The 27,310-nt window shown below is 49.2% G+C and overlaps 1 protein-coding gene across 4 annotated transcripts in view; it reads right to left on the bottom strand.

The window, feature by feature from the left end:
- The window catches only part of LOC144098845 (protein SSUH2 homolog), a 72,397-nt gene that overhangs the window by 25,867 nt on the left and 19,220 nt on the right, over positions 1 to 27,310 (bottom strand). For 2 of the 4 annotated variants that reach the window (XM_077631754.1, XM_077631753.1), the window contains exons 2-4: positions 23,668 to 23,834; positions 4,760 to 4,864; positions 127 to 199 (exon numbers count right to left, since the gene is read on the bottom strand). In XM_077631754.1, the coding sequence (XP_077487880.1) occupies positions 127 to 199; positions 4,760 to 4,864; positions 23,668 to 23,818 (329 nt within the window). In that variant the 5' untranslated portion in view covers positions 23,819 to 23,834. Of the gene's footprint in view, positions 1 to 126; positions 200 to 1,315; positions 1,512 to 4,759; positions 4,865 to 6,672; positions 8,371 to 23,667; positions 23,835 to 27,310 lie in introns of those variants that run through there. The other 2 variants (XM_077631755.1, XM_077631756.1) reach the window with 2 other exon arrangements.

The raw sequence follows: 27,310 nt of genomic DNA, 5'->3' as shown, positions 1-27,310 counted from the left end.
CCTTCCTGTCGAAACATATTGACGAGCTGGTATTCATCGCCTCTGGTTTAATCAGGTAAATAGAGCGCGCTCTGAAAGCTAAGCAAGTCGCGTGTAGCAACAAACAAGAAGGTCGGGGGTTCGTACCATGGTAGCGGCGCTCGCTTAGGAGTATCCTCTTCTTTCGGTGTCGAGGGCGCGTAGGGAGGTGGGACGTCCACTGCAAACAGCACACAGCACACCGAGCAAGCATTAACGACAGCTGCGCTGAACAATATCTGCAGGTTTAGTATTTTCTTGTGACCAGATCGAGAGTTTTAGCATTGTGCAGATTTCTAGCGCGGACGACGTACACTGGATCAGCGGGGTGTATTATACGGCGCTAGAACTCTCTATTAATAAAGAGATAACAGAGCGAGTTAATAAAAAGTATACTCGCTATTGAGAGTATAATTTGTATTGACAGAGCATAAAACTCTCTACAAATAGAGTTTCGCATTCTTTATAAGTAGACTATACGAAATTCTGTACTCTGTCAATAGAAGAACTCTGTAAAGAGAGTACTTTTTGACAGACGTCTCTGTTAACCCTATATTAACAGGCAGTTCTAGCCATGCCGTGCGGCCACTCACTGCCGTTGTCAATCCGATGTTCGACGGAGGCATATGAAGGCACGCGTTTGGCACTGTGCATGCGCAGGAGGCACGTGCCAGGTCACGTATACGTCTTTTACGCACACTTCGGCTACGCGAAAACTCTCCAACTCGGCAAAAAATCGCGTCTAAGTAAATAATATCAAGGTCAGATGCAAAAACAACGAACTCAACTGTACGCGAGCCCATGCGGATGTACACTGTTCCGTACCGCACGAAGAAACGCCCACTGCACTAACAAAGGTATGCAGTATCGTGGGAGGCTTTGTCACGTGACACGGTCGCGGGAGTGCAAGGAAATGAGTCTGCTCGCAATCCTGTATCACATGTATCAGAACGTAGTCAGGTATAGCACTCCGGATATTGAGGAGGCGCTAACAACCGTCCTAGTGCTAACAATCGCTCTATATTAATTAACCTCGGCACGAAGGTTTATAGCCTCCGCTGGTCTTCATCAATTCAGTTGGCTGCACACGTGTGACGTTCAGTAACTGTCAATGTAAATAAAACAAAAAGGATCCGGCGGGAAGTGAGGTAGAATAAATTGGACAAGAAGAAACTTTCAGCTCAAGCTTTCTTCGGTCTCTGCGGCCCGCAAAAAAGAAATATATGCGTGCAGCAGCAGCATGCAGCAGCAGCAAAATCTCAAGCGCGGATGTCGTTCCAAGTCGTCGAGCTCTCACCGAAGCCGAAGAGGCACGGTTCCACCGTCACTACGACGGGCTGCTTGCGCTTGCCGAACTCAACGGGCTCGAAGAAGATGCTCGTCTGAGCCATTCTGGCTCCCGTTATCAACCGGCGATTTAGTATATAAGACTGAGAACGGCGCCGGTCTATCTATGCAGCTCGCACACCCGCTCCGCTTTCCAGCAGTCTTCTCGGAGCGCAGTGGGTCTGTCGGGTCGATCGGGCGAAATAAACGAACGCAGTATTCGCCCCCCCCCCCCCCCCCCGTTTTTCCTTACGTTTTCTTCTCTTTTCTATTTTCCGCTCATCTCTCATGCATCGCCTCTTCTTACTTTTCGTTATTCTTCTTCGCAAGCGAGGACGCTTGGCGCTCGCCTTCAAACCAAGCGCGTCGGTCACGTGGTCACCGTAAACACGACGAAAGAGGGAAGGAGGAGGAGGAGGGAACGTCAAGCGAGAGAGCACACGTTGTCGCCTTCTTCAAAACTGCAGAATGAAAGAGAGAGATAGAAGAAAAAAAAAACTAAATCTAGGCAGTTGCGTGCGCGCGCGCCACCGTGGCTGTTGTGTGCGTGCCGCGCAACCTCCCATTGTTTTCCGACTATCCCGATTCCGATAACAAAGGAAACTTTCTTTTTTTCCTCCTCTCTCTATTTATTTCTAAAGAACGAACGAACTGGCTGACGCTATGTACACCGGAAGCAATTATTAGGACTGCCGAGGAGGGGACGGGTAATACGGTAAATTCGGGTATCCTGTTTCTCTCTTGATACGTGTGAGACCTTCTCCTTGATTTCGCTTTATCCTCTCGTTTGTTCGTCAGCCTCTATTGTTCTTCGCGCCTCGTCCGAGCGAAAGTTCTGTGCAGTGGTTTAAACGCACGCAGGCTGAGACTGACCCATTAATAGCAAAGATAATGTTCATTTTACCACCGTGTAGTGCATGACGATGGGAAGTCCACAGCAAAAGCTGCTATCTGGCAGCTTGACTATTGATGAAGTTCACTAAGGTAATACAAAGTTACTGCCCTTGAGGCAGGGCAATAGAAGGGAACGTATCCTTCTGACTAGGCCCTGGCTCAGAGGGCACCGACAGGTGCAGCAACAGTGGCACGTCAGCACTCGCTCTCCGCAGCAACAAGTTACACAAGAACAAGCAACATTATCCACAATATTGTACTGTAACTACAACTACGCCACTGACACCCATAATTTGCTGGGAGATAAGGCATTGAGAAATTTTGTTTAATCGCTGCTTTGTTGCGTTTTCTGTCTCAGAGATGAGTGGAGGCCGTGGGTTTCATAAGCTTTTCGGGTACCAACTCGATCGTTCAGTGAAAGCATCGGAGTTTATGAGAGGCTGGCAGCACTGTCGTGCGCTATGGGCAGGGACACTTCGCTTCCTCAAGTACTGCACGGAACTATATACTCCGCGCACAGTTTCGCGCGCCGTATATGACAATGCGGATAATGGAGGTCTGGTTAAACGTGGCAGCAAGTGTAAGTGTCGCGGGATGCGCTATACACGGGCACAACCTTGATTTGGCGTGACGTGGTGCGGTCTATATGCACGTACGTCACCACGTGGCCACGAGCTCGTGTCCGTGCGATGTACTGGGAAAACGTCGTCACCTTGCCGGCAACTCCGGTCGTATCAAACCTGCTTGCAGCGCGGTGGTGTCATCTTTGCAAGCGCGTGAAACAAAGGAGACCCGGGGAAAAAAGGTAAGGTCGCGTCGTTTCCAGTCCAAGAACGTGTATAACGGTCATAACAGCTATCTATACGTGTACGAGAGGAAGACCACGCCTGTATGCAACTGCGCCGTGCGAAAACGTCATGCTCAAATCCCCCCCCCCCCTCATCTTCCGCCATAAAATGCGAGACAGGACTAGATTAAACCTACGCGAGCTGGAATCGCATTTTAAGACGCAAAGAGTAGTAGGGTGACAGTATACATTGCCTCGCAAGAGCGCATGAACTTGGCAAGGAATTTAATTTGCAGCATTGCGCGCCGTATATGCTGTAGATGTTGTAAATGAGCTATTTTTCCGACCCCGTCAACTGTGCGTTAATTTTTTGAGAGAAAAAGAAAAATTTGACGCGGAGGTGTACGCGCACGAAGTCCTATTTCCCACTTATTATACCGTGAACGAGAACGAAAGGCGAGTTTTAGTGAAGTATGCCATGCAAAAGAAGATTTAAAATAAAAAAAAACAATTACGTCCAGCAGTATAACACGGGTAAGGAGATGCTTCTCTAAAAGCGAGTCACATTCGAGTGTAACGTTTGCTTGTCGCTGCAAGCAGCATCCCGTCAAAAGCAGGCAGTTCAACTATGCTGTTCTTCAGGTGCGCACAGCTTCAGTGGAGCTATACGCAGCCGGGGGTACGTTTAATTTGTATTCAGATGACACGAGTTATGAGCCCAGAAGGGACAGTATCCGCCTCTTCAATGTGGAAGTGAAGAGAGCAAGCTTGTCTTCGCGTTCTCTAGCCGATGAGCCGACTGCATGCAGTTTTATTTATACGCTGACGTCTCGCTCACCAGTCCGAGGTGCAGTGCTCGGAGTCGTGCAAAGCGTTCCATATTCCACCAAATACGTACGCACACAACCCGACAAAAGCCCGCATCAGAAAAGCCCCGATTGCGACGCAGTGCACGGCACAGCAGGTACAGTGCGTTCGCGCAGAGAAGCCGGTCCTCTAAATGGCGAGCAGTATATACGTCGGCGCATTTGCAGTACACAGATGCCCAGTCGAGAGCAGAGATAATGCGACCATTGTATTCCGTCTCTATCCCATTCTGCCCTTTGACGTACAGTCCATTCAGTGGAATAGAACTGACGGGAATGAATCATGTCCGTGTAGGGGCCTGTAGGGCACTTCCGATACGGCATCGTATCGGCCCATTCATTCATGCCGGCACGCGAGTCATTTTAGCGTCGACAGCTTGGACCTGACGTATACGAAACGCCCCTTTTTTGCTGCCGCACCGCAAATTTATTATAACTAGTTATTTCCTCTTCTTCTTATCTTTACCTGTTATCTTGTTTTCTTACTAAGAGCCGCCGGTAATCATTTCCCATAGCGCAACAGCAGGAAGGACGAGACACGAACACGTAACAAGACAAACAGCTCGCTGTGTTCCGTACGTGTCTGTACTTATTCCTTTACAGTATCTTAGTAATGTGAAAAATAACCAGATATAGCACACACATGTATGCAGCGGTTACACCTTCCAAGCCTCTACCACGTTTATTGTACGTCATATATGGATCGATGAGCGCAAGCGTTCTCACGTCGGCATATATAGCCAGCGATATTAGAATCGCTGGCCCAGCGGTGACACAAAGCGGAGGAAACGCAGACTATATGTTATATTCTTATGCACGACGAGACACAGACGCGCATGCGCGAATGGGTGCGCTCTGTGACACTAACCGGCGTCGAAGGAGGCTTGTTCGTAGCCGTCCACTTTATCCATGAGCTCGAGCGGGGGCGCCGAGGGCTCTGGTTCGTCGTCCATCGCGAACGATGCATGAGACCCTGTAGAGGGGAGAGAGCGAGAAAAAATAAGACATCGTCATCATCATCATTACATACATTCTAATCGCAAGCGCACATTACAATGTGAAGCGCGATGTGAAACTATAGGGCACAAAGCGAGGAAAAAACATGACACAAAAACGATGCGTCCGCTAGACGGTGGGAAAGCAATCCAGCCGTGGCGGCTGCGTAAATAAATAAATCCCGGACTCCCGTCCTGTCAGAGCCTATTTTTCTTCGCGGCACGCTTCAACGACCCGTGGGTCTTGTTCCTCGTGATGTACACATCGGATGTTTGAAAAGGGGACGGGTCAAGGGAGGTGCCGAGAAGTGCGATAACAAATCAACGGACGTCAGAGAAGCGCCCGCACAGCTAAACGTCGTCGAAATAATGCTCGCGGTTATCGGGGAAGGGGGGGGGGGGGGATGAGTGTTTTCAAGAAAGACGGTGACAGCAGTTGAGCTGTCCCTATCATTTCCTCACCTTGGGAGAGGGTGTCAAGTTTAGCGAGTTTATTTTTTTTTTATGTCGTGCATGGCTATCCATAAACGGCTCACAGTGCTCCGATTGTGACAACTCCCGACATAGAATGTAGGATGAGGCTAAGCTGGAGGGAAGCAACTTCTTGCACAATATCTCAGGACGTGACGAATAAAAAATGTTCGGGGGCCGCGCACACAAAAACTCAAGCCGTCGTCTAGTGTTTCGCCAGCAGTGATAGTTACGGGACTCGAACTAAACAGCCGTCGCAAACGTATCCGTGGGTGCTTTCTTTCTGCGTGGTTAAAGGCAAAAGGAAGGCGCTGTTAAAACGTCAGGGAGGCGAGCTCCAACAGCACACTGCCACTGCTTACCTTGGCACGCGAGCGCTAACCGCGAAAGTAAAGACCATTGCTAACCGCTTCCTTACACCGTTGCGGAACGTGCACTCGGAGAGAAGAGCCAGTTAGTTTAGCTTTTACTATTACCACCACTTTGCCACATGGGGAGTTCAGTGTTTGCAAACCGTCCGTTTGGCAAACCACGCAACTTTCGAAAATGCATTACATCAAATTAGGACGGATGAGATGCCCTCAGTTACAAATAATAATGCCGAGGAGTGAATTACAGTTAGGAACGCAAAAAGGAATAAATAAGACGGGTGGAAAGAATATAAAATATGTACCTAAAGTCGCGCCGAGCGTTCTGAGGTTCAAACAAATGCCAACGTATAATACAAGCAGAAAAACGCGCACGCGATCTATATATAATATATGCATTAGTGAAGCTTGCAGCTGAGCCGGTTTGCGTACCAGCATTTTTTCACAGAGCCGGGATAAGGACGGCTCTATCTTCGATTGTATGTCATATTTATTCCTTTCAACCTTCGTCCTTAATTCACACTGATGATACAACGCTCACGGTTGTGCCGGGATCTGTCAGTAGGCGATGCGAATGAAATGGAGTCAAATGAAAAGAACCGTCATATTGCACCGGCTCTGCTCAGCGTAGAATCTGGACACAACGCTCGAACGGACACGAAGGAAGGCATCGTCCAGACAATGTAATGGTTCCATGCCAACTCTATTCCATTCTATTATTTTCACCGATGGCATTTATCAAAAGCGACGCCACATCCTGGTTATCTCCGGGGTGTGCCGGTTCGTCTACTGGCAAAGATTCTCACGAGTATCTGTGGAAAAGAATCTTCACATTATACCGGCCAGGACAAACTCGCCAAGAGCCAGGAACCGATTGCATTCGTTCTTGCCGTCTGGTCTTGGAGTTGACGTGCAGGGCAAAAGAGGAAAACGGACGCGTTGTTCACCTTTGAAGCTGGCCCTCTTGTAGCTGGACGTTGAGGACGCCACGCTGAGCTCGCGGTTGAGCACCCGCCTGGCGCAGGGCGGCGGACGCTTGCAGCTCGTCTTTGTGCTCCTCATCGTGAACGGTAATAAGCCGGCGAGACAACGCGGTGTCTCACGAGCTAACTCTACACACCCACCGACAAGATGAGAGAACCGTAATGTGTAAGAGGTCCTATAGTCCGTCCTCAAGGCTCACTGCACGTCGGCCGTCCAAGCACACTTCACGAACTTCACCACAATGGAGCGATGATCAAAGTCACACTATAGTTAGCCAGGGTTTCTTTTTCGTTACTTTCAACGGCTCCTACGAAACACCGGAGATTCGGCGCACTAAGGCGACTAGTTCGAAGTCTGAAGTCCCTGCAAGAGGCGAAGATTCTCAGCGGGTAGCGGTCGCACACGCTACCGCGAGAGTCACTTTTCACGGCGTGCTTTCCGGGTTAGGAGAAAGAAGGCACGGTAGAAGAAGGATCCATGAGAGAAGAATCGATGGTCCGCGGTGCCAAGACGGCAAGTCGCTCCTGGGCCGCAGCGCCGGGAGCCTGATGAATGAACCAGCGGGGCCCGCTTGCAGCGATGCGAGCCAAAAAAACCTCCACCGAAATGCGCAATCATTCGTCTCGGTCCCCGGCCTGACGCGCGTTTGTCATCACGACATCGCCTCCCCGCGTCCTCCCGGGAGACAAAGACCCTCTTGATCGGCGGCGCGACCTCCGGTCCGCTTCGGCGTTCGCTATCGTCGCTCTGGCTGGTGGTATTTAAGTCACCGTAGGGCGCGTCGAGCTCGCTGAGGCGACGAAAGACAAGAGGCTCCTTTAACCACGTCCGTGGCGGTTGCTGGGGAGCGATTGTTCCGCGCAGCCTCCGCGACCAAATCGGCGTCAGGAACAGATTACGCCGACACAGGCATCAACCTCCGTGGCTCGCGGACAACAGAGATCGTTGACTGCATATCAACGGCTTCCTGTGCCACCTACGAAGCAATTCTGACGGAGTGAAAACGTCTCGGGAACTCTTCCTTGCGCGAAGCGTTCTGCTCCGTAACAGTAGGTGCTCAGCGTCGTTTCCGCAAGAGTGGAGGTCCTCGGATTCCACGCGAGTCGAACACAGTGTCAAGAGGCTTCAATGCTCGAGAGGATGTCACAGATCTTTCACGCCGATCAGAGCGGCGCACCTTGCCGAACAGCACGTCGCACGCTGCTTCCACACATTCGCTGCTTTGCTGCGATGCTTTGCACGGTGCCGTCAAGCCCCTCTGCAGTCACAACGCGACGGCGATAACCAGGAGTGACCACGGATGCAGGTCTTAGACTGTCAGGAAGCACGGAGGGGAACAACACGCTGCGGACAAGACCGACAAAACAAATGGTCCGCTCTCAGGAACAGTCCTCTTTTTTTTCCGAAACGTCTCCAACCTGGCGCCACGACGTAAATCCCAATTGGCAGAAGTCTTGAGCGCTTCCCCACGGCAAGGCTACACTGACGCGTAGTCCCGTGAGGTTCAGCGCGGCTTGCGGGCCTCTGCGCCACTCGACGACTCGACCGGGAGTTCGAGCTAGAGTAGCGGGGTTCTGTCAGGCTCTAGAACGCCGTGTGTGGCGTACGAAGCGGAGGGAAAATATGTGCTGCGTGCGCCTCGGCGGCTGCGAATCGCTCGCGGGGTCCGCTCACGTCGCCAGGGAGACTCGGTGGGGGCGGATGAGGGAGAGATGGCGATGAACGAGAGCAGCGTCGGGCGGTTATACCTTCAACGAGAAGGAGAAAAGGAAAAGGTAGAGCGGAGCAGCGGATGAGGTAAAAAAGAAATACATCTTTACGGGCCGAGGAGGAGAGTCATATTCTCTCGGAAACCGGGCCAACCGACAGACTCCCGGAGACCTCACCACACCGCAGCAGCCGACGGCCTCGCGGTAGCCTATTTTTAGGAGGAACCCCTGGTCCCTCTCTCTTCCCCTTTCCCTTCCGATCTTTTTTTTTTCTTCTCCTCGTTTCTGCCTCCTTTGATTCTTTGTATACTTGAGTTTTCACGGAAGTACAGGCGTGCCTTTCTCGTTTCACCGCCTCCTCTTATCTAATCCTTGGTGATCAGCGTAATCAATCTGGGGGTGCGCGCCCACTTCAACGGGGGGGGGGGGGGGGGGAAGCTAGACCTTGAGGAAAACTAATGGGGGAAAAGTGAGCGAACGTAAACGGCTATTTGAAGCGGAGGATTCAGACCGGGAGGTTCATACCGACCGGGAAGTGACAGCACGCGAGCTGCATTATGACAGTTGGGAAGGCCACGGAGAGAAAACAACGAAAGGGCCGAAGTGACGCAGCAACATCGTTGCCGCGTCTTTTCCACGTGTGCCTTCTTGCTTGCAGCGCCGTTCCGCGCGCCGCAAAGACGCTACGAAGAGCCGCGAAGACCAACGTCGTAGGGTATACCTTTTCCGCGGGAATTTTCTCTTTATTGCGCGCTGGCTCCGAAAACGGCCGCTGAGCGATGACGGCCGGCGCGAAGCGGGCCTCGAGTTGCTGCCAAAACGGCGTCAGGGCCCGGCGACCACATGGGGGGGAGGTCCGCTACGAGGACGCGGCAGCAATAGCACCCGCACCCCAGCAGCTGCCCTTGCCTCCGCGTTCCTCTTCTGCTGGATGCCACGCCGACGGGGACGACGGCGTTCAGCTGCCGTTTGCGCATCATGCACGCCCGCTCTTCCTCGAGTCCCTGCCTCGCTGTCTGGCCTTATGGTGACTTCCAATCGCAGAGTTGGAGCACTTCTGGAGCAACGTTTCCTGCTCTTTTCGGAGCAACTGTATTCCAAACGCAGATCTGAGGCACGGATCGCGTCTTCCAATCCGCCGAAATCGGCGGATCCGACCGGAAGTTTGCGTGACGTTCTTATTCAGCGGCGATAGCGGCGCCCTACATGCTCTGGCCTGCATGCTCTGGCCAGAGCAAGTGTACTCGAATCGCAATTTCAGGTCGCGCGCTCTGCGCCGGGTTCAGGCGCTCTGTCACAGAGCGTGCAGACCGCTCCGGGCCTGCGATTGGAATTCACCATTAGTCTTCCATCCCGAGGAAGCGGGGTCTGCCATAACGAAGGGGCACAACTCACGACAGAGAATGCAGGAACGGAGGCCACTGGAAACTGCTTTAGCTGTCTAAAAACCACGAATTTTTCGCGTCAAATGGAACCTAAACGTAAAAACCCAAAAAAAGAATTAGATTCCGGAGGATAAATACACAAGGAGGCCACTAACGCTTTCGAAAGGAGTCTTCGCACCATCTAAGTGAAAACCAACCGCTCTAGTATCTCGCCTTTCTAACAAGATCTGCGTTTCAAATGACGCCGATAGATAGTGCACATACAGTCATCAACAAATGGCGCGCAGACACAGCAGGCATCGGTGGTTCTTAATATTGTGCCCGACGACCTGGCATCAATGAACTGAGAACGATGCGGAAAAGCACCGATTTTTTCTTCCGTTTTCAATACATAAAACGGTTTGTGCTAATCTGGCATCGAGTAACTGCAGAAGACTGTCGGCATTGTTATCGACTTCTCTCTAAAGTGTAGCGGATGACCTTATAGACTGCCGATGCTTTTGGCGCGTGTGTCTCCCACATATCCCTACAAACTTTTTTTCCTAGGCGTGCACCAACTTTTATATGTGTGTATCAACGCCTAAACATGTATAAACTACCTCAACAATAAGGCCTTTGACCCAGACAGCGTACAGTTGTTCTTTCGACCAAAATTCTTTTCCTAGGCATTTACTGAAGTCTAAACATGTGCCAAGGCGTGTACTTCAGCTCATAGGCATCCACCAACTCTTAGGCAACTACCAACTCCTCGGCATTTACCGACTGCTTCAACCGCAAGGACGTTCCTGCGGGCCGCGTACAGTTGGCCACGTACAGTTGGCAGTGGTACTCGTGGTCTGTCTTTACTGCGCATTCTCGTATGCACCAGAATCATTTTTCTAGGCATGTACTAAGACGTGTACTAACACTCAGACATGCACCAACTACCTCAACAATGATGTATTTCCTTCGGGCTGAGTCCGTCCGTGGGGGTAACGTGGCCGCAACTGCTCCAGAAATGTCAAGCGACACTCGATCGCGTTCACAGCATTCGTCATCGACGGAAGTATGCCAGCACACACGAAAGCCTGCCGGTTCTTCTCGAAAGTATGTCGTCACACAGTTGCGGGCGCACGAAAGCGCAGATCACAAACATACTCTTCTTACGAGTGCAACCACAAGGGAAACAGAGTTGAGCCGCCGCTCCTCTTGTTGACTGCGCTCACCTGCGCGCCTGGTGGCGTCGCTTTTTCTTTGTTATTCCTCGAGGAGGTGCTGATAGGAGAGAAAACAAACTGAGAAGCAGGAACGCAAAAGTGTTTTCTTTGAGGAAACGCCTCCGCGTCTTGAGGAAACACGTTTCGGGAAATATTCCGTCAAAATCGTGTTCACAGCACCCCCCCCCCCCTCTCCTTGTATCCGCACGAAAACATGGTCACGTGGTGCCGTTTTATAGAGCTGCCGTTCTAAAACGCAGGAAATTGCGTGAAACGGCTCAACTCTCTCTTGCGTACGTACTTTTCGTTCTGCCCTGCGATGCAAGCCGATTGCTCACTATTCCATTACGGCAACGTCAGGCCATTCTTTCCTGGAGCCTGTTATAAAAGTACCACCCTTGCATGAGACGGTGGGCGTTTTGTCGAAAAAGTGTTTCCGTTCTTACTTGCAATGTTCAGCGGCAGCACTAGACGCTCATCATTCTTTTCAGCATCATCACAAAAGCAAAAGGAAATGTCGACCTCTCCTTCACCTTTTGGAAGCCCGATGCAGTAGGACCAGGATGCATGGGCAAGAACACATGCTATATATGTCGTAGACCTCCGTCAATACATCAGCCAGTTTGAACAGTATAGACCATCTGGCGCTCGACTACTTCCTTGCCATATTGTTGCAGCACAATTTCTACTGAGTATTTGAGGCATTCATCCCAGTATTCGAGTGCATCTGCTCCTCCCCTTATGGACGCGTGTAGTGCGGAGTTGAGGTGCAGGTCGAGGACTGGCCGGTCCGCAGCATCACGACGGCTCTCCCGCATTTGTTTTCCATAGAACTTTCCAACCTGGGTGTCGTCACACTGCTCACTGGACCTGCAACTGATCCAGCACCTGCACCTATGCACCTGGCGCGACCACTTCCACTGCACTTGCTCCAGGTGCACACAGCAGTTCACAGAGAAAAATGGCGAAGCCCAGGGAGCGCTTATAGGCACAAACCATTTTGCTTCTCGGCAATACTATGGAGCGGCAGAGCAGTTCGAGTGAGGAGGTAGACTACGGAATTTGCTGGAGAATGATTACCGCGGCTAATCGGATATCAGTATATAGGAAAGACCTTTGTTCCGCTGTGGATCTACCCTGACTTGTAAACGGTTATGATGATGACGACGACGACGATGATGGTGTGGGTTATTGTGCCACTCGTACCAGGATTTCAAACTTGAGCAGTGTTTGAAACGCTTTCGTGGAGAGAAACGTCTGTGCACACTGCTTGTGGCCTATGCACAGTCATCATGTCCTAGCCAACCTCACGTTCTGTGTAACAAACCAGGACATCCAGATGTCCATCACAGCCGTGAAGACTCATCAAACGCATAAGGATTCGCTCTATGTTGAGAGATGTCGCATTCACTCGGCTTAAACCAAGCTATGAAAAATTCGCGAGAAAAAAAAATCCTGGTCTCGCGTCTACAACAGAAACGACTGAGCCAGATAGGCCCGGCACAGGCTATGCCAGACAGTTACGGCAAGCGCTAGCCGGTGCTGCCTGGTACGGTTTCTGTAACCTTCCTTCGGTCCGTTACGCACCATCTGGCCCAGCAAGAAAAATTAGTTCCTCGCCCACTCTCCCTTTTTCTGTCTCTCTGGACCATGCCAGTTCCCACCAAAAATAACGCGCTTCATATCATCAATCCTGGACGAGCCAAAAACGGCGGCGCGTCTTCAGTACACGAAAGCGGCAAACCCATTACTCATCGCGGCACTTTTCTCGTTTTTCTGCTAATTAAACGGAAAAGTTGCTATCTCTTTCCCACCTGCCCGTCGGCCTCCCCCTCGCACCAACACCGGGGACTCCCGGTGCTGACCGACCAATCAAAAGGGCGCTCCGCAACACTCGTGGTCGCTCCAGCGAGATCCTGGCGGCCAGGAGAGGAGCGGACCACACCGAGGCGGGCTCGCAGGCTTCGGCCGTGCAGGGGTTTAAACCCGGCGCCGGCCGTTTATTTTGCCAGCCCCGCCGCCGGCCGCACCAGGAACGTCCAGATCGGGGGGAACGCCCGCGTCGAGCTAGAGCGGCCTCGTACACTGCGGCGGCGTGACTAATCGCCGCTAGGTCCGACGGCCGGCGTTTACGGTAGCGCGCCATTACTGGGTACCAGAGGAGGGAGCAGCCGCGAGGCTTGGCCGCCAAGCGGATCCGTTTTGGTCCGTTTCCGGCAGCCTTTAGAGTGCGCAACGGTTTACGAGCCGACCCCGGCTGGGCCGGCCTGGAAATGCGGTGTAGTGCTACACGCGCGCGTGTTATAGCAAGGTCCGTTGCTGAGAGGTGCCCCTTCAGGAAGGCGGACCGCGCGCGGGAACGCTGACTAACAACTCGGACGTGTGGGTATTAGTCAGGCGCTTGTGTTTGTTTCGTAGCTCGAGAGTTGAGGGCTTGTACCAACATCGGAACGAACGAGCCACTGTGGTGGTTGTGGCCGCCTAAAATGGCGGTGTTGACTTCGCTCTTCGTTACTGGCACTTCCGGGTACGCGAGAGTAGTTAGGTTAAAAAGAGAAAGCGGGGAGGGGTTGGGGTAAGCGGGTTAGAGCTCCATACTGCCGCATGCAAAGCGATGGCCGCGCCGCTGATGGCGGGTTTGCGAACAACACTCGGGAGGGAATAAGCCGACCGCGCAGGTCGTCCGTTTCTCTAAGTTTTGCCCGCCGTTCTTGTGGTGGATTAAGCGCAAATGAGTGAAAAGGCTTCCGCGCTGGTTTTGCAGTGGATCAGGAAAACTGCATGCCCGTACCTCCTGCCGGCTGTTGCCCAGCAAGTCGATGTCACATTGTAGTTAAAACTCTGGGGCAACATGAGAAGGGGTAATGCATAAAAAGATGTTGGAAACGAGACGTTCGTGAAACAAGTAAAATAAACGTAAAGGCAACCATTTAAAAGTACGCACAATCCAGAAGTACCGTTGAGAACAACCAGCTGCAAAAAAGTAATGCGACAGTTGAATGTTACGCGTCTTTTGCGAAAAGATTAATTAAAAGCGACTTTTCGATTAGAAACTCTGAAGAGGCAGTGACGGGTGACATTCAGGCCAGCCACAGCAACGGCTATGCGTTTTCTGTTTACGCCGAAGAGTTCTTTAAAACACTGCGTGCATAATCCTGAGCTGTTCGCTCCGTTCAAGCAGTGCATCGACCAGTATTGGGTTATCATCATCATCATCATCATCATCATCAGCCCGACTACGCCAACTGCAGGGTAAAGGCTTCTCCCATATATTTCCAATTAATCCTGTGCTGTGCCAGCTGCAGCCACCCTATCCCCGGAAATTTCTTAATCTCATCCACCCACCTAACCTTCTGCCGCCCCCTGCTGCGCTTGCCTTCCCTTGGAATCCACTCCGCTACCCTTAAGGACCAGCGGTTATCTTGCCTTCGCATTACACGCCCTGCCCAAGCCCATTTCTTCCTCTTGATTTCGACTAGGGTGTCATTAACCCGCGTTTGTTTGTTCCCTCACCCACACTGCCCGCTTCCGGTCTCTTAACGTCACACCTGTCATTTTTATTTCGATGGCTGGCTGCATGGTACTCAAAAATTAGATTTGGGTAATATCTTCACACAATTCGTCTAGAGCATCCATTGGCAACGTTTACTGCGATAGCATTATACCAGCGCCACTTGGCGAAAATGCCGGCGTTGTCCATGAGACGCCTCCGCGAGGGAAGCCTACAAACTCCAGAAGCGCCACCCACCAACAGCACACCTACCTCCACCCTTCACGAGGCCTCCACCTACTATAAGCCAAGACAACAGCGGATTGAAAAGCGACGGAGAAATAGAATTTAGTCGAGTGTTTGGTGGAATCCCGTCTGGCCAGGAGGGAACAAATTAACAGAAAAGAGGGGCACTCGCCAAAAAAAAAAGGAAAAACAATTTAGATAGAATTTAAATAGAAATAGAATTCAAAGACGCAGTGAGAAAGACAGCTGCACTCCAGAAGCATCAGCCACCTCCCCGCCTCGCCCTCATAGCTAACTTGCTTCTTTTAATGTTTATACGTTTAATACAGACTTAGTATGCTACCTTCTTATAAAGAACCTTAGTACTCCGCCCAGATACAACGACTTTCCATGTGTTGAACTCGAATATTAGGAACCGTAGTGTGTCAACCTCGGACATAAATAACGAACGACTGGCTGCCAACGCATTCAAACGATCCACCGAGGATCGCCTAAGAGTTGTTTTTTTTCATTTCAGCTCTTTTTTCGTATGCAGATAACCTTTTATTAGTGCAGCGTTCGTCCTTATCTTTAGTTTTCTCCATTATGACCGTCTTTTCAACCCCGCAATGTACAAGCATTGAAAACGTGGGATAAAAGTTGTGAACCTCACGGATTTCATCACAAATTGTTCGTTCATTGCAGGAACGTAACAAGAAAAAAAGCAGCGAAATTTATCAAGAAAAATATGATTACAGCATAACTACATTTGACTAACTTTAGTTATTTGTGGGCGTACGGTAAAGAATGAGCGAAATTCAAAACTGCTCCATCAGCTGCCAGGTTGTTTTACCTTTGGGGTTTGCTTGTACATGCAATTATCTTTCACCAGGTCTCCTACATTTCTGATGACACTTTCACCTTTCTTTGAAAAAAAAGCTGGCAAAGGCCGTCTCTGCAAGTACGTCAACAATTCATGTATTTCTGCAAGCATAAATCAAAATTGTTAGCAGTTTTACAAAGTAACATGACTGGTATGCCGGGAATTGCAGTCTGAGATTTAAATCACATTTTCCGTTCTGTTACCCAGTTTATGATCTTCATGCAAACAGATTGCAGCTATGCTGTCGCACTTTATTTCAAAGTAAAAACAGCTCGAATATAAAAAGAACTGTCCGTTAGCACGCAAGAATGAGTTCTGCTTCTAATTCTGCAGTGAAGCTGAAATTGGCTCGTCAGCATTACCTGTCGAGAAGAAAACTATATATAACAATGGAAAAAAGTGTGCTTGACACTCATGCTTATGAAGTAATCATTGACTGGATGCGGGTAATGTGTTCCCTTTTATACTGGAGCTATCTGTACCTGCATTAATCTGGAACGGAACTGGAATTGCTCTACTGAGAAAAATTACGTAACCGGACAGACGGGAAATACTCCACAAGCTGACAATTATGTTTTGCTCAGTAAACGTGCAGATTTATCCTATTCAGTCAATTCTAATATATAAGAGCCACTCTTGGTGTAATATCTGCGAAAGCAGTTTCTTGTGAAACCTCGGCCATTTGCATCAGACCACCAGAAATAACGGACCGATCTGCGCTCTCTCTAGCGACACCCACGGAGAGAAAGCGAACTAGAACAGGGTCTAAAAACTCTGCTTCATTTTGAGAAACAGCGACAAATCACCAGTTCCGAAAGAAGCGTTGCTATTCCAAAAACTGCGTCGCAATAAATAAAACAAATAACTCACCACCTGCGGAAAAAACAACAGGCAGGAAAGGGTATCTAAGCGACCACGTGCTGGTCGAATGGTTTCGATACCAACCGGTAGCTCATTGTTTTTTTTCTTTAATTTTACGCATAATCCAATTCATTACCGTAAAACCGCTTCTAAGCTATAAACGAGCTATACAAGTGAAATTCGTACAAACTCCCGGGCGCTTTTCAAAGGGCGCCAGTTATTTCCCCAGCAGTTCTGGGAGAACAAGGTAAAACACACACACACACACACACACACACACACACACACACACACACACACACACACACACACACACACACACACACACACACACACACACACACACACACACACACACACACACACACACACACACACACACACACACACACACACACGCACGCACGCACGCACGCACGCACACACACACACACACACGCGCGCGCGCGCGCGCGCGTTCCAGGACGGTTGGTGCGAGTGATTCACAACCGTGCATACAGCTCCGAGCCTGAAACATTTCTCTTTGTTTCCCTCGTCAGGTACGAGAACAAGAAGATATAAATCTACAAACAACAGGAGGGGCGGGAGAGGAGGAAGCGGATGCAAACCAGCGGGGAGGAGGAGAGGGGAAGGACTCGGAGTCTGCAGTTTGCCTGTTGTGTGAGCGCGTACGTTTGTTTTCGTAGCCGTTTCCGACGTTCTCGTTTGCCTTGCTCAATGGGGCACGCAGAAAGGGGACCGTTAAATCCGCCGCTGAAACCAGCGAGGCGGCATACAGGGCGCGCAGAAAGTCTGCTTTTAGCTCCACCGAAAACCACGCGGAAAGAAATGGCTCCGACTAGCGATGCCTTTTCTGCACCCCCCCCCCAGCCCCCTCCCACTCCCACGCCCCCGTCTGATCTGTTGGGCAAGCCCGGCGAATTAGGCCAACACTACAGCGCCTGCATCCACCTCCGGCTATTTTTCTGCCTAGTTCTTCACCTGCCGCTATTACGGCGTGCGGAAGAACAACATATACACAAACTTCTAATTGTGGGCCGTAAAAAATGGCAACCTCTTTATAAAAAACTGCGGTAGCAGAAGCGTATACCGCAACTGACGACGATGTTGCACTAGCCAGACTAAACACTTCTTTTTTTCACTTAACTCAGCTGAGCCACATCTGGCCTCTAAGCTGCGTGCACGGCTCTTCGCAGAAAAGGTTTATAGACGCTGTGGCGTTTTTAGGTGACGTCGAGCCTAATGCGTTTGTAAAGAAACAAGGAAACAGAGAAGCAGAAACAGCAGTTCCCCGGAAAGAAGCGCCAAGCTGTGGTAAAGTGCTACAAAGCAGGAACAGACGGAAACAGAAACCTGGGCGCCCTTGGAGACACCCGAAAGGCGGCGCCCCAGAGAGAGCGGACAAAAGACCACCAACAGCCCGGCGCCTTTAATTGGCAGAGACATAGGGGAGAGCCGCGCGGTCGGCTACAGACGGCGCTTCAGCTCTACACGCCCGCAAGCGGTCTCCTTCCCGAATGAACTCCAGATGTCAAACACGGCGCAAGTGTGGGGGTGGGGACGCGACCACCAAACCATGCGCACGTGCGGGTGAGAGAGAAAAAGTGCCTCGTGGACATTGAGGGTGAAAAATCGTGTGGACGGGGCCAGTGCAAAAAGAACAGTCGTCGGAAGAAGACGTGTGTAATGCCTCTTGAATATAGCCAATGTTTTTGTTATCGTTAAACAGTTTTGTCCCTGTGTGATTTTTCCGCTGTTATTCGAACCCCAAAAGTTTAAAGTTCAAAGTTGTAGCATTGTCGCTAGATTTAAAAGAAGCTCGAATGTTCGCGGCTTCCGGCACAGTAGCCGTTGCAATTTATTTGTTCTACGAAACAGAGCAAATAGTAAGGTTGTCCGAAGGGTCTTTGAACTTTGCCACGTTAGTTTCTTGCCCCTGTGCTTAGTCATTCAGTAGCGATGCATTTTCTCCACACGTAGTACTACGCGTTTCAATTTAACCCAATCAACCTGCCATGAGGGCTAAGCTCTTCAAGACACTGTCTGTCTTGAAAGTGGTCAGCAGTATCGAGTAACGTCAGTCTATGTGCAAAGTGTAAGATCCTCACCGGCCTGAAGCGGTTATCCAGTCTCTTTGGCACTTTCCGTTTTGGAAGCGTGTGGGTACAGTATGCACAACTTTTGCCGAATATAATGCAAGACCTGATCAAGTAAATGCATTCCTTTAAGAGCTCTTGGATGCACATTTATCATTTTAGCCTTCGATCTTCCAACATCACAAAGAGCAGGACAATATGAAGGTATTTATTCAATTTTAAAACTCGGTTTAGTTACTTCTCAACGACTGTCTTCACCGCACTTAACGCATCATCCCGTCTGACTGCATTTAGCGATATTTAATATCTGTAATTTTCTCAAGAAGCTTCAGTTACAGAGTAGTCCCGGAATTGGGTAGTCCGGAAACTGGGGTAGCCCCGGAATTGGAGTAGCCCCGGAGTTGGGGTAGCTCTGGATTTCTGCCAGCCACGGATTGGGCGTGTCTGAATAAATGTTTTATTCTTTCTCTCTCTCAATTATAGGCGCTGGAAGTGTACAAGGTCACACCACAATATCGCGCTTTTCAATGCTGCCTACCGAATAGGTTTTAGCGTAGAGTGACAAGGTACCGTTTAGCTTGGACGCCTCTACCTGGCTACATGAAACTGAAGAACTGACCTCCCGGATGCCGATTCGCTTATTTGGATTAACGTTGCTTTAGTTTACTTTCGTTTTTTCGTGAGCACAATGTGGAAGGCCAGTGACCGCTAGGAGTAGAATTCATATCTAGGTGCTAACATTTCGTTAAAGAATGCCCAAAAACACACAATTTTGAAATTCTAAGACTTCGTTTTATCGCTCTTACGATCCGCAGCAAGAACAGACAAAACTGCTTAAGTCAGAACTGTCAGACTGCCCAAGATGATAAAGACTCCCACCACCAAGTATATTTTATGCGGAGCAGTGCACTTCATTAATGAAGTTTTTTGGCAGGGCTTCTCTAACAACCATATAGTCTGGCGTACGGTGTGTAAAAGGTCAAAATCGGTTATTCTGTGACTTTCTGCAGAAGTCCTCTTAAGAATTTCAGGTCCGAGAGTCATTAGTTTTAAACTTTTACCGTTCCTAACGAAACAAGACTTATCCTAATTGATACAGCGATAACCCCACAAAAACATTTTTTCGTTCCCCGCGTACAAAATCCCGAAAACCAAAATGGAGTCCAGGTTTACGCTGCCCCTCGAGCATCTTACTTTTTTTCGCACTAAAAGCATTCCCCCTAGAAACGTCGCGTCGGTTTTTTTGGCAATACACTAGAGCGCTGCAATAAGCACGCTTTACAGGCCGAACGCACGATCGTCATTTTTGTCACGCCAGACGGCGTTAGTGAAAATGAAGAAAATGGGAGTCGCGCTGCGCTGCTACTCGCAGCGTTGTAATCGCTTATTCTTAAGATCGAAGATATTTACCTCCAAGACTGCTTTCGTGCAGCAAGTATCCCTAATTCGTTCTTTCATCACACTAATTTCACACTGGCGAGCAAGTGCCTATTCGTGGAGCTAAGCAACTCATTTTGTCGTATTAAATGCCGCTAATCGGATTGCAAAAAGAGAGGAAGCGGGCGGGACGGATTAAAGAGTACAGCTTATCTCGCCGGCAATTTATACTGTTGCCTCCAAATACATCTAGCAACTCAAGTAGAAATGAGAGCACGAGCGCATCAATTATGCTGTAACGAGTTCAACGCCGAATATAATATGAATGAATACAAGTAAACTAACTGAAGAGAAATTTTTAGAAAAAGAATATCGAGAAAGAAGAATAATGCGCACTATATGCTACAGCGACAGGGACGCAACATGTACTATGTTTAGGGTTATTAGTTCAAGAAACACAGAGTAATTCTGTGACGACTTTATTGTAGTAGACGCAACGCCTTCTGCTTGGCATCAAAAATTAGCAGTGCGCAAGGCGTTCTAAACTTGATGTTTTTTAACACATGATCGTCAAAGTCGATGTTATTTTCAACTGTAAAATCTCCTACACCGGAGAAAAGGCATACCTGTTGAGCAACGTGATAGAATACAGGGAAGTATATAAGGCAAAACGGCGCAACTACCTTTCTAAACTCTGCGTTACTAACGTCACTACGAAAAGCAGGTACAGTTTCTTGACGCACTCATCAGCACTCCATCCAGGCTTTTAATGATCCTGCTGGCTTCGTAACTACGGTTACAGTAAAGCATTCCATATTTATAATAAGTATCTTGCTTGGTTTCAAATGGTTTTCTTATAAAGAGGTTCCACTGCGTACTGAAACAAGTTATTTCAAGAAGTCAGCCGAGTAGACATTTTTCCACAAACACGCCACAGCATATCACTTATACAAGCACGTGTTATGCATAGCGCCGGCTGCTCTTTATGTTCTCTGCTTCAATATTATCGTTAATTAAAAAAAAACATGCAGCACAACACAAACGTACTAACACACAAGAAGTACGAATAGAGCTAAAACCTGAACAAAAGTGCCAATGGCCGGATTTTGTTTTACAGCAATGCTCCTACTTACACTTGTTAAATTATGCGGATATTATTACCAACTGTGACTATCCTAAACAGTCGTAATGAGCGTACTGCTCCCCAACGTCAGTAGACGGTCCCGCGGGCCATCTGCAATAGTGCAGGGAAGACGTCGGTGTAGGACCACTAACGCCAGCGGCGAAGTAAACAACAAGCAATGTTTAAGACTTAAGCGCGCGCGTTTGAGGTATCGGAATGGAAACCTGGAAATAAGAGTGAGTGTGCCTCACACTGGGGCAGGGCTTTCCACTCGAATGGTTAGGGGCAGCGGAGTAAGTTGAGGAAGCAGGCAGGAACGCGGAAGAAGCCAAAAGATGTGGTCAATGATAGAAGCTGGCATCATCGTTCGATCCCAAAGTAATCGATGGGAAAACTCAATTATTTAGAAATCGAACGGGGTTTCGGTTGTTCCTGGGCGACTTTAAGTTAGAGACAACGGGGCCCCGATGTCTGCTGCGGCTAACTTATTCTGTCATCAATCCATCCTAATCCGAGTGTGAAGAGTGGTCACTGCACGTAACCCCGTTCTTACAACTTCGCTGGTCTCAAAACGAAACGCGTTAGCAACGGCGCGCTCTCATGTTACGTCCAGAAAAACTGCACAAACTGCTAAATTCAGGTTTACTTGCTACATGGGCAGACTCGCAGATGACTTTCCAGTGCGACAGCAGCTCCTGCTAACTAAACGAAACCCGCTAACTTCCCGACGCTGCCAACTGATAATGAAGCCGCCATTCGGTACACGGGGGACGTCGTTACAGAAAGAAAACACTATCAAAATTCGCTAAGAATCCTAGTTCCGTCCTCATGTGTTTTTCTTTGTTTTTTCCCCGTTATACAGAAAGCGCGCAAAATCAAGCAAACTTCCGAGCGGGCGCCTAATTTTAACACCGACTTCATCATCAAGAGCGCTCACAGATGTTGCCTCGCACAGCATCTATTTCAGGGCTTCGCACACGCTTTTCATTATGTTTCTTTTTTGCTGCCGGTGCCCCGTCATAGAAACTGTGTCGTCGTTGCATTCGGCGCCGACAGAGGCTGCCCTTGCTCGGAATGCCCTTGCTTCCGGACTATCCGCGATGCCAGCGCGCGGGAGTCGTCTCGCAGCTGCAAATGACCCTAATTTGGAGCCTTGAGGAATTCTCGCGCGTTTTCTGCTCGGGATGCATTCCGCTGCCGTCTCGTGCCCCTACCAACAGCTCGCGGACAGAAAGATAGCACACAGATATCGCACGCTAACAGCAAAAGTTATTTCTGTGTTGGTGTTTTCTGTTTTTCAGAGCGCGTCGTGCTCTCGACAAGAGACTCGTAAGCAGCGGTGATCTGCAGCGTAACGAATTAACTGGTACGAATCAGCCAGCCGCCGTTGAAGTTCTCCTTCTGTCAGCATGCGGAAAGGGCAAAGCGCGGCAGCCTATAGCTCTTCTCTAGAAGCCTACAGGCTATATAGCCTGTAGGCCTTCCGATACCACGCTAATCCTCCCAGATCTTTGGTATAGCCCGGGTCAATAATACCAGCCGTAGAGTCAGACGGAGTACAGCACAACTTAAGCTTCAACCGCTAATCCAGTGATCCGGACTCGAGGACATTTAATGCAGTATTCTTTCGCTCGCTTCGTATAGCGCATTAGCAAAGTTATCCATCTCCATGTCGATACGCAGCCTCTCATTCATCAACACCATTCATCAGGAATGATCAAGAACAGCTTTTTATCGGCACGATTTATTCCCTGCTACATAGTCGAACTTTTTCTGCTGCCCGTTTCGGTAAAATTTGCTTTTTGCGATTTTTTTTGCTGATTAGCTAGGCCGTGTTTTTATCGTACTGCCCACTACAGCTAAAGACCTGAGATTAGGGCCGGCGACATCTTGTAAATAAATGCTATACGCATAAATAGTTAAGACAACGATGTGTATTTAACCATGTCCCAGCATTCTCTGACCGCTATGAACCTCCAGCGACAAGCGAGCGCATAGCTGTGAACGCCCAAAGCTCACATTCCAAATCAGTGCACGTTAAAGGTCTCCAGATGGTCGAAATTATTCCGGAGCCCTCCACTACGGAATCTCTTTCTTCCTTTCTTCTTTCACTCCCTCATTTATCCCTTCCCTTACGGCGCGGTTCAGGTGTCCAACGACACATGAGACAGATACTGCGCCATTTCCTTTCCTCAAAAACCAATTATTATTATTATTATTATTATTATTATTATTATTATTATTATTATTATTATTATTATTATTATTATTATTATTATTATTATTATTATTATTATTATTATTATTAAATCAGAAAGGAATGAAAGGGCTAAACGGGTTCGCCCCATGGAGACTGACTGCGTTGTCACAACAGTGAGTCCCTAAAAAGAGCAGCCAATACTCCCTTAGAGACAAACTGCAGACGGCATCAACCACTAATCTTCCCACAGAGTAACCGTTCGTCGGAAGGACCAAGTGGTGCAAGTTACTCTCATTTTATCCCCTTTTGGCTTTGGAGTGTAGTACGTGTACAGAACATGGCGTGCGCTAAATAATGGCCAGGTTAAACGGGAAGGGGCAAGAGGAAGGGGTGGTGGCGCTGTGAGCACTCACCGCCGTTCTGCTGCTGCCGGCAGAGGGCGGCCTTGGCCCCATCGTGTGGCTGCCGGCCGTTGGGCGAGGCGACGGGCGTCAGCGGGGGCGGTGGCGACGACGGCACCAGGTTGGGCGTCCACGGGGGGGCCGATGGTTCAAGGGGCGGCATCACGTACAGGACGCCCCTGCGTTCATCACGGGGGGCACAACACGTTCGAAGCACTCGAAGCACGCACATCGCACAGAACATACACTATTTCGTTTACCCGTAGAACCTCACGCGCACAAGACTGCTTACCGTGCATGCATTTCCGGCGCCAGCTGAATGTCAATTAGGGCGAAAAACTGGGTTCGAATGAAAAATGTTCTTTTAATTAGAAGAACTGACCGCTAACAGAGAAAGGAATAGGCGCCACTCTCCAAGGCTATTTTGCAGCACAGGCTTCGTAAAACTCCCCAAGGCTTGCAGCCCAGCGAAACACCAACAATAGCGTGGCTTTCAAATGCTCTACCGCGCCAAGCGAGTATACGACTCTCCTTGACTCACAACCAGTGCGCAGAGCACAACTTTCCTCACTGCAAGCCTGCCACAGCAAAGTCGCAGTGACTAGCCCAGGTGAGCCAGCTTGACGTCATAGCAAAGGAAAAAGAAAATAAAAGCACACCTGACAGAAGAGCTGCATGTGCAAGGGCTCACGAAAATAAAACAAGATGTCGTGAGCGGCCTGCGCAGCACCGACAGAAGACCCTGCATTCGCTTAACTACTTCCTTGAGCAGGGAGGAATTCGCCCTGGATCCTCACCTTTTATTATCGCACGTGTGTCTGTGCGGTGGCGAGTGTAACACCTGAGAAACTTCCCAGAAAGAAGACGATGGCATCTTGCTACATTCAACGCACTGCCGCGGCTCTAAAGGGCGAAGACTAAGATAGATCGAATGCACGTACCTCTCATCCGTTCGCCTTTCCATACGCGCATCATCATCAAAAGGACATTGAAGACAAACTGAAGTTGGTCTGTATCTATAAGGCATTGTGCTCTAATCTCATCGAAAACGGAGTTTTTGTAAGCTAGAAAAAGGCCACAAAACGAAATACAAGTGTTGCTATAAGCGGCCGATTCCGCAATCAAAATGCATTTGTCGACACTGATATTTAGGCCCGGATCCCATAGGCTATACACGTTACACCGCCATTCGCTTCAAAGTGGTGGCAACTCGTCCTTTTCGATAGGGATTTCACGAGTATGAAGCGAGTAGCGGGGACACTTTTAAATCCAATTTTCGCGATGATATATGCGTATTTTGCTGCTGGACAAACGTCAACACAGCGAGAAAGAGCCCGATAATAAATTTTTACTCCAGACCAACATCCGCATAGAGTTCTCCTCAGTGTCCATTTAAGGCACTCAGTCCATGAACTGTATAGACTTTCCCCCGACTTCGGTGAGATTTAATCAGGTATTGGCCTGAGATACGGCTTGCCTTTGAGCATTCGCGGCTTTCTCAAAGCGCAACTCTTGTTTACTCATGGAAGAGAAGCGACTGAGGGCACCCGCGCCACCTTATACAACACTAATTCCCCAGTTGCTTTCTGTCAGTTCTCTTTTCCTGAAACCAAACACTCCCTGCAAGACAACGCCAAAGGAACAGTAAGAAATCGATAAGCCTGCTATTAGCCGCGCCCCAGACGACGAATCATGCTAGACAGACATCCCACAAAAGTCCTTACGCCCAAATCCTGGCTCGGATATCTATCAGATGTATGCGAAATGTCCCGACGCGGACGTCCTGATAGAGATGTCCGGTGGACGTTACGGTACATCCTGCTTCTGGATTGATTGATTGGTTGATTGATTGATCGATTGATTGATTGATTGATTGATTGATACATATATGTAGAATGGTTAGTATACAAAATTTCAAGCACTTTTCGATAACATAGGCTTGAGGTTCCAAAAAAAGTTTTGTTTGCAGCAGCATTCACCGACTGCCATTTATTTTTCATTCAATTTTTGCAGACTTAGTGTTCTCTGGAGTTAATTGCGCACTAACTCAAACTTGTGCAAGAATAGAGAACAAAAAATGAGCTGCAACTGGCTGCGCCGTAAATGTCACGGGGGTGGGCACAATCTGCAGGAAAGGCATGAACACCTTCCTGGACGATTGCCCTGCTTTGGGAGTCAATTAAGCGACGAAGCCAGCTTTAAGAAAACAAAAGAGGAGACAGGAGGAAAGTGACAACTCAATGTCACTCGACGTGAACACAAAGGCAAGCACGCACATGCCAACGACCTCAACTTCGAATAAGTCGAGTCTTACAAGAAGCGCCAGCGCTGACTCCTCACTGATGGCCTCAGCAAGTGGGCATACCCTCTAGCATGCCAGGTGCGGCAAAAGAAAAAAACTGACAAGACAAGTGTCGTCTATTCGCACTAACCGTATTTTCAAGCGTACTGCCAGCCATTACTACAACTGTAATGTGAATCATCATTACAGGAAAAAAAATATTGCCCTAGCGTTACCAGCACATCTGCCTCCAGAAAATATATACGACTATGCGCTTTCATAACAGTGCAAGCAGGGCTGTTTTTTTCCGTCAGAAGCTTACGTTGTGTGCTCGCTGTTATGATCAACCTATGAGCACATTCAGTCTTAGACGTCACTGCCTCTCACAGATGTTTTCTGAAATATCAAGCTTTCTGCAGATGCAACATTTCTTGAAGCTTATGAGAACGATATGCGTAGAGATTGACCTCCACGCTTCAAAGATGAATCGGCACTACAGCATGTCGCCCCGCCGCGGTGGCTCAGTGGTTAGGGCGCTCGACTACTGATCCGGAGTTCCCGGGTTCGAACCCGACCGCGGCGGCTGCGTTTTTATGGAGGAAAAACGCTAAGGCGCCCGTGTGCTGTGCGATGTCAGTGCACGTCAAAGATCCCCAGGTGGTCGAAATTATTCCGGAGCCCTCCACTACGGCACCTTTTCTTCCTTTCTTCTTTCGCTCCCTCCTTTATCCTTTTCCTTACGGCGCGGTTCAGGTGTCCAAAGATATATGAGACAGATACTGCGCCATTTACTTTCCCCAAAAACCAATTATTATTATTATTACAGCATGTCTATGGCGATAGGGATCTGAGACGCTCCAAGGTTCGGTGCGTATTGCCGTGAAGCCAAACTTCTCCAAAAATCCACGTATAACCCGCGCTCCCTATTTTCGGTCTTTATTTCTTCAGTTTAATTTTCGGTGCGGATAATACAAGCTAAAATACGGCACACGCGGCGCAAGACACGTGTCCATAAAAAAAAAGGAAAGAAAAAGCAGCGGGAGTAAAAAGACAAGGTCGCATATCGCGGACGTGGCATACACGCCATAATGGCGCCAAATGACCGAGGCGACGGAGTCAATGACAGCGTCGCCGCTCCATTCTCGGGCAAGAATGACAATGATAGCCTCGAGGTGGTATACCGCGCATCTCGGCGTCGTTTTGCTACACAGCCGACTTCGGGGAAACATTCCCTTGCCGCGTCTTTTTCAAAGGCGCCTGCTGAGTGATGTTGTTCGTAGCGGACATTTAGTAGGAGGAAACCGCACGTGTTTCCACATTTATTAACAAACAGCGAAAACAAAAGAGCGCTGATACATATTCGCAAATGGTCTT

The sequence above is a fragment of the Amblyomma americanum genome, chromosome 7 (assembly GCF_052857255.1).
Source record: "Amblyomma americanum isolate KBUSLIRL-KWMA chromosome 7, ASM5285725v1, whole genome shotgun sequence".
Taxonomy (NCBI): domain Eukaryota; kingdom Metazoa; phylum Arthropoda; class Arachnida; order Ixodida; family Ixodidae; genus Amblyomma; species Amblyomma americanum.
Note: the sequence above shows the minus strand (reverse complement) of the source record. Positions and strands in the feature narration are given on the sequence as shown.